We start from the raw sequence: 10,893 nt of genomic DNA on the forward strand, positions 1-10,893 counted from the left end.
GTCCTGGTTGGGGGGGGGGGGGGTGACCCATTCCCAGCTCAGAAAAATGGAGGCGAAGAAATTGTTAAATAGTTTTGTGTTGTTACTTTTGCTGCATGGCATAAATACCTTTTAAATTAGGCTATACTTTGTAGACTGCTTTAGTGTTCGTAATTTGCTGAAACAAACAAGCTATAAAATTGCTATTTTGGTATTCTGTGTAGCATGGGTTTGTTTTTTTCCTTTCCTTACTATTTATTCTGCACTATATATCAGTGCTATTGTATAATTTGTTATTTTTATTCCTTTCAGAGCAGTTGAATAGATTTGCAGGGTTTGGTATTGGTCTTGCAAGGTAAGACCTTTGGTTTATATAAAATATTTTTCAGTGGTGATCATGCCTTTTACATCTTGCAGTCTCCTATACTCTCTGAATCCATATTATGTTATGAGATTGTTGTTTTTGTGGGATGGGTGTTTTTGTTTTTATTTAATAGATTGAGATGAGTAGAATAGGTTGTAATTTTAAATGTTTTAAATCTAGTTTTCTGTCAGGTTTTTGTAAGATGTGCTGTCAGCTCTCATAAGTGTAAAAAAAACTGCATAGTTATTCTGGAAACCATGGGGCATATTAAATGCCTGCAAAACTGGAAAGTTTTATCTATTATATTTCATCTAACTGAAAAGTTCCTTCTAATATGTATTATAATTATATAGTACTATGTGTATATTTATATAATTTTGCATGGAAGCCCAAAAAAACTTCTTAAAACTTTTGTTTGAAATGTAGATCAGTAGTATTAGTTGAGGTGTGGAAGTGGATGGAGCTGCATTGACTCAGGGTTGTGCAATAGCATATAATGTATACTAGTTAAATGCATATGATACCATTTCAACAGGCTACTACTTTAAGGTGTAAATTCTTCCTCCTATATCTTGCGGGAAAAAACAGACAATTTCAAATAATAGCAATTTACTTTGAGTAAAGAATCCAGAAAAGGTCACGAGTAGGAGGGAAGGAGGTATTGTTGAGAATACACAATTGTATGTGAAAAGACATCTGAGTAGTCTGCATTGGTACTTTGTGGAGTGTCTATGTTAGTCACTCAGCTAACGTTTAGTTACCCACTAACATTTTTAGAGGATATCAATCTTCCCTCAGTAGATACTAGTGTCACTGAGTACAACATCAAAGTATACTAGAGTGGTAGTATTATATTAGAGTGGCAAAATGATCCAAATGTGTATTATCCTTGCATATAGCAATATTAATTTGTTTTTTAAGAAAATGGTGGACCTTAACATTTAATCCTGTTTTCAGAACACTGTTATGTGTTTGAATGATTTGCAGTGAATTTTCAAGGTGTCTGCTGAGTCAAGTCTGTTAATGGGCCAAATATTGAGCTACTTCTGACTGTTTCAAGCTCAGTTAATACGCTGTAGCAATTAGAGCTGGATGGGAAATGTCTTTCCTCTCCAGCAAAGACTTCCAAGTTTGCAAACATTTCTTGTTCCTCATTGGCATCGAATGAAAACCCTCAAAGGTAGTTTGTGTAATGATCTTGGCCACTTAAGAATGGTTAGGTCACTCATCTAGGGTGCCCCCATTTGGGAGACTGAGGGCATTTTTACACATGCAATTGCCACAGTGCCAGGCGGTATGATGCTTACATTTGTGTAAATGGCAAAATGCACGTCAGCGCTGAGAAAATGGCAGCAGCACGCTTTTGAACTAAAACACATCAAGGTGCTTTAGTTATAAAGCACACTACCGCCGTTTTCTCTGCGCTGAAATGCATTTCGCCACTTGTACAACTGCACGCGACGCAGTGCAGTTTGCCTCGGCTCACATGCAGAGGAGATTCAATTAATTGAGTGTGCTCCAAAGCAGCACATCTCCGGCACATCACAGGAAAAAAAAGTATGTATATAAATGCCCTGAGTCTCTAATCTTAATCAGTAAAGCAGGGACATAAAATTCATTCTTCTATACTTCATATGAGTATAGTCAGCAGTGGGCTATAAAGTCATTCTCCATCTCTTTCCCTATGTATATTTAAAATTATTAATGAAGCTAGGAGAACTCTAACAGGAGTGAGTGAGACAGATCTGCCCTAATGTACCTGGGTTGTCAAAGCACTCACATGGGAGAAGGAAACTGAGATTCGGCTCTGAATCTCCCACATCTCACCCGAGTACTCTAACCACTTTGCTATCTGGGTGGAAGGGAAAAGGTGTTTTCTCTACCTTGAATCAGAAGTTCTATCCTGGTCCTGAGAACTCTACTGATTCAAGTCTCATTGAAAAAAATATGTTTTTGTTTAAATGAAACACTTTTTTATTTTTTTCGAATGCTATCATTGGTCAGTTTTCAACCAGCTGTAGTTGAAACTAGTAGCTTTGCTAGAGGAAGGCCTTTCTTTGATAGGTCCCGTAGTGCATAGATCTGGGAGCTAGAACTTCCAATTTCCTTTTCGCCCTTTGTCACTGACCAGCCATGTGCTCTTGGGTAATGCAAGCTATAACATGGGCTGAAAACAGATGCCACAGTTGTCGTGGCACTAGTTGCTCCATAATGCATGCCACAATTTAGACTGGCAGGTCCACACACAATTTTCAAAGCAGATATAAAGAGTAAGGCCCTTGTTTGGTAAGCTAACAGTCAAAAAAAAAATTGTCAGCTCTGACTGGAGCAGCCACAGGTCCAGTCTGGGCAGGGCCAACAGTCAGTTAATTGTCAAAACCCTGTGTCCAGTGCAGGTGCGGGTAACTATTTTGGGCAGAAGGCTGCTTACTGAGTGTTGGCACGCCATCAAGGGTCACATGACAGGCAGCCCGTGGCAGATAAATGGTAATTTTCTAAATTTTTTAGGGGCCCCATGGGCCGGATAGAATGGCCTAGCAGGCTGCGTCTGGCCCCCGGGCCACATTTTGCCCACCCCTGGCCAACAGCTTGGGAAGAAGGGGGTAGAGGGTGCAAAGGGCTTTTCCTGCTTGGGACTTCAAAACCCACCGGGAGCTCCTGATCACCCACATTGTGGCAATGTGGCCAGACAAGTGGGAAGAACGTCTATATACTTGCATTTTATCCTGCCATAAAACTGTTGTTACAAGGACATCTATTCACAGGCACATTGTGCTTGTAGTACTGCTTGTTTAGGGTTGGGATCTAATTATTTTACTCCTACATGTGACTGGAACAGGTCTTGAGCCTGTGTTCTTTTTTGATTATTGGGAAAATATGTGGTTTTCCTCTAACATAAAAGAAAACCCCCTAGATATGGATGAGTATTGAGGCTTTGAAATTTTTGTATGCCCAAGTATTCTTGACCAAGTGTTAGTTTGTCAGAGAATAAAACAAACCAGGTTTTAATCGGATTATACTCTGTTTTCAGTGTTTTAACTATATGTGCATATTTTAAAGTCTGTTTACAGAAAACGTGCTGGCCCATCCTTGCATTGTTCTGCGTCGTCAGTGTCAGGTACATCTTTTATTATTGTTGCAGTTGAACTTCATCCGTTTTGACAAGTTGCACTTTTTCATTATTTCTAGAGTATATAAGGAAGCGCCACCACGGTGCAGGCAGGGGGGGAGTGGGCCCAGACCCCAAGCAGCAGGATGGAAGGGGGAGCAGGCCTGGAATGGGGGGGGAGGCTGCCCACTCTCCCTGGTCATTCTTGACGAGCAGTTGGCTAGTTATTTCAGATGGACTGCCACTTAATGAGTTATGGTGAGCTGTCCAGAGCTGCAAGGGTAGCCCCACCCCTTTACGGGTGCCCCCCTCCCCTCAGTTGCCATTTTGGGACCAGAAGTCCTGCCCCCCTGACCTTTGCCACCAGAAGTCCCTCCCTTTGCCCCCAGAAGTAGGTGGAGGGGCAGGCATCTTGGAACCAGAAAAAAAATCACATGGTAACAATCAAACATCTATTATAAAATGTTTTAATTTTATTTTATTTTTTAATTTGCAGTCTAATATTTAAGTGAATAAATATTTATCATCTACATGCATAATATTTTATGTATGCATTATTTTTAACAGGTTAATTATCATGCTCGGAATTATCATCTTACTCCATTTACAATTGTCAACATTATGTACAGCATCAATAAGACCCAGGTCAGTATTTCACACCAGGCTATAACAATAAGTGAAACAGTGATGGCGGTTCTGTTACCACTTATTTAAGTGTTGAAGCAAAGTGCTCATAATTCTTTTAATTAACTGAGTGTTATGAAAATACTTTTGTAAATTTCTTTTTCATTACCAAGTAATATTGAACATAGGACTTACTTTCTACAGTTATTTTACTGTGCTTAATTGCTGGAGAAAAAAGGGTTTGTAAATTAGAACACGTTATTGAAGTTAAAAATGGATTGTATTTTTCATGTCAGTTTAAAATATAGATATATCCAGGATTAAATAGTGACTGTTCTAAACATTTGGAAAACTACTTTTTTTCTGATCACAATTTTATTGGATCCCTTTATAAAAGTCCATCTTGCCACAAGAGAAAAGACTGTTTGTGTCTTAAGCTTTGGAACAAGAAAAGGCAGGGGAAGGAGGGCAGATTCTGTTTCTGTTTTTAACGCAGGGATTCTATGTTGCCATGGGCAAATCACTAACTTTTTGTAACTAACTTCAGCGTTTCCCAACCTTTTTTGCCCCACGGCACACTTACCTAAATAATAAAGCACCATGGCAGAGCCGGAGGAGGGTTGCGCGGCCTGCTGAACACCGAATGGGGGTGGGGGTTGCAGCCAGCCGGATGGTATTTTGGGCTGGAACCATGCTCCCCGTCTATCTGTGTCTGCAGCAGCAGCAGGCAGGGGGGATGGGTTCAGCCCAAGATGCCATGGCACACCTGGACGTGCCTGATGGCACACCAGTGTGCCGCAGTACACTGGTTGGGAAATGCTGACTTGCTTTACTCTGAGAAATGAAGATATGTAGCACAAAATTGTTGGAAAGGTTAATTAATTAAAGTTTATAAAATTTGGGGTTATCTGAGGGATTATATTATAGAGATTATATTATAGAAGTGAATTTTAGAAATGATTGGGATGGGATCTAAACTTCCCTTTAATTTGGGAGCATCCACACCCAGTATTCAGTATGTGCCCTGTCTAGATTTTTTTCTTCACTTATAAATACATCACTGAACCTAACCATGTACCTTAAACTTTAGGGTCCAAGAGCTCTATGGAAAGGAATGGGAAGCACCTTCATTGTTCAAGGCATAACTCTGGGAACAGAAGGCATCATCAGTGAATTTACACCGTTGCCTAGGTATCACACATTTAATCATTCACTTTTTTTTTAACAAGTTGGATATACTGTAGACATTAACAAATTTTAAGGCATTAAAAATATGAAGTTGTTTAAAAACTTAATCTACATTAAGAGCCACATACTCCATAAGAAGTTTCATTCAGTCTCCTGTTTCTGCATTAATTAATGTCACTAAATTGTAAAAGAGGCCATCTTTGAGAAAAAACATGTATTTGGTGAGTCTCCCTAAGAGTTTGAGAATGGAAACCACCTTGTAAGTTAGTCTTCAACAGGGTATCACAATCAGTAGTAAAACCTTTTTTTGAAAAGTGAGGCGCTTGTTCAGTAAACAATTGAAATACAAATCCGGGTTACACTACCTTGTACTACAACAAAAAAACTTGCTTTATAAGCAGATGTTGAAATCTAGTCAGATGGTTTCAGTGCCTTTTGTAAGAGAAAATGTAGTCGACTGCATTAAGAACATAAGACACTGTAAAAAGAATTCTTTCTCTTAGCGCTCTCTTTCTGTTCTGCTTTATCAACACTTATATAGGTACAGTTTAATGCTCTTTTATTATAATTTTTCTAACCAATGATACATTGCTTATAAGTGAGTGTTTTCAGTTTTATGTTCCACAGTCTAAGGCATGCAAAATATTTTTAATAATGTGTGTTCTATTTTGACTCTTTTTATCAGATGCAAAATAAGGTACAAAAAGTGCATCAGTTTATATATTAGCAAAGTCTATAAAACTAGGGGAGAGGCTCTGGCTAAATGAAAACTTATGAAGTTAAAGATAAAGCTTGGGTGTGCATTACTTAGCCATTTGGCTGCATCTGGGTAACTTTTAAGTGCTGTAATTCAGAATAGTCTAATAACCCCTATCCCTGTAAATGTGGGTGTGGACAGAAAGACACTGTAGAGGTAAATGTGTGGAGGTGTCACCTGATCCATGATAACCATTTTGTGTGACCTCTTTTGTTGAAGTAAGTGGAAACTAAACCTGAGCAGTTGACCACTGATAGCTTACCATGGCTCAGCTTCCACGTACTGTGAGAGAGAACTGAAAAATGAAAGCTACTTCAGAGCATCTGTTCTGTGATAAGTCCACTTTTAATTTGCTGTCACTTGGTTGTCTGTCCATGGTTTGGCAGAAAACATGCGCCATTCTACAGTGATTTCCCGGTTTAAAAAAGAGCCATAATTTTCTGCCCCAAGTATGATAATACAGTTCAGTTAGAGAATTCTCACTGTTTTGGAGTCTGGCTCTATGCAGCTATTAATAATCTGTAATTGCAACCCACTACATTATAGTATATGCCTATATGAATAGCCATGAGTCACTGAGACTTCAAATGGAAAGGAAATTTAGAGAGGGCTGGAAGTTCAGATGATATAATTGATTTTTGTTAAATATAAACACCATGTATTTGGCAAAATTATATCAATGACACTTCTGGAAGATGTAGACAAGTTATAGGAAAGCTGGTGCCATGAATAAAACTACTGAAACAATAAAATGGTAGTGCAGGGCAGAGTTAAAGTAAGGGTAGAAGCTAGAACTTGATGTAGTGGAAATAGAGTCAATGAAGGCATGCACAAAGATGAATGCAATCCGATGCATGGGGCAAGGGAAGAAATTACACGTGTTTTCTTCCTAAAGCAGTCCTTGATCTATACAGTTTCTTACTAAAGTTTTTCTTTGTTTTCTCACTTGTGAAGTATGTTTCCCATGTGCGATGTCCAGGCCTTGATATGTAGAGCAGAAATTTGAGAGCAGCAAAACAGGATGTCCCATGTTGGGCTGCATGTAGTAATCTCACCTTTTTAATTCAGGAAAGACAATTCCTAAATTAAGTTTTGGCAGAGGATTGGGTAACCAGACTGGTTTGACTTCCTATACAACTGGTGGTATAAAATTTCCTGCAGTCATTCCTGCAATTAAACAATAACTTCTATTAATGCTAGAATGTAAACCAGGACTGGGTATCTTTCTAAAAGATAAAGATTATCTAACTGATGGAAAGGGACGCCATAGCTCTTGGGGGTGGAAGGTGAGGGGGCAATTGTGGTATTTTTCTTCCCCAAGTTAAATTGCTATCACTGTTAAATGTAAATTTTTTATTTTTAATCTCTAAATTTGTCTAGGTCCATCTTCTAGCTTCTTAATCTAGTTATAATGTTGACTGTTACATTGAAGAATCTATTGAAGTTACTTGAGCACAACTCAGAAAAATTAAGATCACTCTGTATGAGTGTCTGTCATCTGTAACTTTATCAGCAGTTGTCACTAATGGATTTCAAGTCTGTCTTCACTAGGTCACCTCTTCTGTTGCATTGGTCTAAGTCACATTCCTGTAGGCTCCAAAATTGTCATTACTGGTAGGGGTTTCAGAGAAGAGAAACTAATCATTGAATGGGCGTGTGGGTGTGTTTCACTTTTTTTTAAATTACCCTCTAGTAGGGTCGTCTTTAAGTTAAACAAAAAACAACAGAGTACATCACTCTATCAAAGTAAAAGTTGCACCAACTATTACTTTAAAGCATGGATATTAATGTTTGGGTCTTCAGAATTTTACATCTTTTATGAAGATTAAATTTTCTCACTCATAGTATATGAAGGTATTTTTTTTTCTGTTTTCATCCTGGTTCTTCAAAGTGCTCTTCATTATCCTTCCTCCATTGCACTTCATGTCTCTTACACCAGTTACCCTTAAATCACTTATCCTGAAAATTGTGTTCCTTTTTGGTTTGTGAATCACCCAAATAAACCAATGAAGCTTATTTTTGAGCTCTCAGCAGTGTAAGTCCATTCTCAGGTAGCTGTAGGAGTCATTCATAGTTCTGCGTGCTGTGCAGTGTAAACAAGGACGTTTCCTTGCAAATTTAGACTCTGAGAAGAGAGATGAGATAAGGGGATGAGGTAGAATTCTGATAGTGAAAAGAGTTCATACTTATGAAACTTCTTTGTATTTTATGGAGGGGTTGCAAAACAGATATAAAAAAACATGGTAAAAGGTGGGTCCTTTGGTATATGTAAAAGACAGAACATAATCCTGTACTCCTGGGAAATCAAAAAACATTTTTATGGTAGCGCTGCCTGTGGACTGACAGATTTGATAGTCTCATTTTCGTTTTCCAGTTTCTTTTATGCAATATGGCGCCTAGGTTGTAATCTGAGTGCCCATAGTACCTTTGTCTAATCATTTTCCACTTCCTCTTCAGTGACTGGCCCTTGTATTTAGGAAAGTGATACCTTCTAGTAACACACAATTCTACAGAAAAAAGTAGAAGGTTCCTTTCTTGGATTAGAGTTGCTGTAATGACAGGCAGTGGGTGAGTGATTCTTGGATAAGAATTGAAGCTGAACACACTTTAAAACACATTATTTTCTATCAGTGAAAATAAACATTCATAGTCCAGTTTGTTCAGTGTTGAAGACAACTTTTTAGGTTAAATAGATTTAGTAACATTTACTAAATTTGCTGCCATCTGGCACTTCCCTAATTAAGTGCTGGGCTACATTTTCTGTCAACTGGTCATCATCTTACATGTGTAACTGAAAATACCACTTGTTTTGTTTTGTTTTTTGGGGAGGGGGTTTTGTTTGCTTTTGTTTTTGTTTAATGAAAGAAGTAATAGTGAAGATTGGTCAGAATCTGTCTTCACTGATTTTTGTTGGCCTGCATGGAATTATTTTATAACTGCTTGCTCTTGTGCAGTTAAAGTGATTTAGGTACCTGAAAAAAGTTAACCCTTCCAAATCACATGAGTATAAATGTGGTTTTTAGGTTTTTTGTTGAAAAATCAAAATGGACAAGGATAACCTCAAGGAAAAAGAGAAGGAACAATTCAAATATAACTGCTGATTTTTCAGTAATTCTAGGCTGGTGAAGACATGGTTTAATAGTCTCTGTCATTAATTTTAAGAATAGGGAAAGGAAAGTAAATATTGCTTCAGAATTCTGGGACTTTATATGTATGAATATGCCTATCAGTATTAGTCATAACGTGTGCTTGAAAATGAATACACATGCTAACTTCTACAAGAGCAATTAATTGTAGATAAACTGTAAAACCAATGTTGTGATGAACATATATTTCAATTATCTCTATTTACATCTTATTGAGACTTTCTCATGGGATCTTACAGGCAAATTTTGCTTTCCTTTACAGGGAACTTTCACATAAATGGAGTCTTAAACAGATAGGAGGACATCTCTTACTGAAAGGGTAAGTACAATGCTTGTTAAACTGATGGTTCTTTTAAAATGTATATGTATTACTTTTAATGTATTACTAATTTTGCATTTTCAAAAGGCATTAAGTACCACTTTAAAATTCAGATTGTGTGGAGGATCACAAATAAGCAGCATAAGAAATGCATGTAGAGTGATAGCAACTTTATTCTCTTGCAGGCTCCTAATCTGATCTTTTACTGTAATATTTTGCTAATCCAATTTTGAGTTTCATTTTTCAACTCACAAGCCTTGGGTAGGATGATAGAGTTGTGGATGGTCATGCTTTGAGCAGGGGGTTGGACTAGATGACCTCTTGCAGTTCCCTTCCAAGCCTAATTTTCTATGACTCTATGATTTAAGTGCTTCCATTCACTCAGATCCATGGTAAGAGCCCTCTTTTGAGGGTAGGTGCCAAAGTGGTACCGTGGTGGCAGTACACATCATTGCATAATGGCTTAGTAGTTTGAATAGACCTGTGGCCTTGGAACTCCACAGCCTTAAGGACATTCAAACCCATATTCCCCACTTCAATGAAGAGTGCTCTAACCACCAAGTTAGAGAATAGCCTGGCTGGAAACATGCTGCCCTCCTCCTGTTTTGAAGCTAGATCATTGTACAGACAAGAGTACAAGAGTCATCATGTCAGAAGAGCAGGCAGGGGAAACCTGACTCAGTAATCTGGTAGGACATAGTTAGCTGTGTTAGTCTCAAATCAAGTAACAGGCAGGATAGATTTTCCACTTCATAGACTAACCAAAGTAGATATCTAACACAAGATTTCATGCACTGACGTTTGCTTTGTCAGATGCTATGAAAGAACACGTGGAACGCAGAGTATAAGAAAGGGAGCAAAATTATCACTTCAGCAGTACCCTAACATGGATATCAGATTTTAACTGTCAAGGGCAAGATCCAGAAAGACATTTGAGTTGCCTGGAATCCACTTAAGTTCTATTTTAAATCTCATTATACTTTGCTTTCTGCACATCCTTTCACAAAATCTGATGAAGTGAGCTTCAGTTTATGAAAGATTATTTTTCTGTGTGTGTGTGTGTGTATACACACACACCAAGATACAAAAATTAGTCAGCACACGAAAGAGTTTTTACTGGGTCTCTCTTGTGTGTTGGCTACTTGATTAATTTCTTTTATGAGCTGTTTTTATTTACATACTAGCCAATTGCCCGTCAAAAATGAAGGGGGCGTGGGGAGGAGAGTGGGTGGGGACAGAGCCCTATGCCATCCCCTACCCCCCCTCCCCATCCAGGTCCACTCCCCCCTTCCCTTCTGCTGCTTGGGGTCTGGGCCTGCTCCCCACCGCAGCGGTGAGAGAAGGGGAGAAGCAGGCCAAGGCCCGGTGAGGGGAAGGACTGGGGCAGAGGGTGGGGAGAAGCCAGCC

At 38.6% G+C, this 10,893-nt stretch overlaps 1 protein-coding gene across 2 annotated transcripts in view; it reads left to right on the forward strand.

Annotated features, from left to right (window-relative positions):
- SLC25A46 (solute carrier family 25 member 46) overlaps positions 1-10,893 on the forward strand; it is a 37,117-nt gene that overhangs the window by 15,687 nt on the left and 10,537 nt on the right. For both annotated transcript variants that reach the window (XM_019517250.1, XM_019517251.1), the window contains exons 2-6: positions 292-334; positions 3,404-3,461; positions 4,020-4,097; positions 5,167-5,267; positions 9,430-9,486. In XM_019517250.1, the coding sequence (XP_019372795.1) occupies positions 292-334; positions 3,404-3,461; positions 4,020-4,097; positions 5,167-5,267; positions 9,430-9,486 (337 nt within the window). The remainder of the gene's footprint in view (positions 1-291; positions 335-3,403; positions 3,462-4,019; positions 4,098-5,166; positions 5,268-9,429; positions 9,487-10,893) is intronic.

This window comes from Gavialis gangeticus, unplaced genomic scaffold (genome assembly GCF_001723915.1).
Source record: "Gavialis gangeticus isolate Ggan-Ray unplaced genomic scaffold, GavGan_comp1, whole genome shotgun sequence".
Taxonomy (NCBI): domain Eukaryota; kingdom Metazoa; phylum Chordata; order Crocodylia; family Gavialidae; genus Gavialis; species Gavialis gangeticus.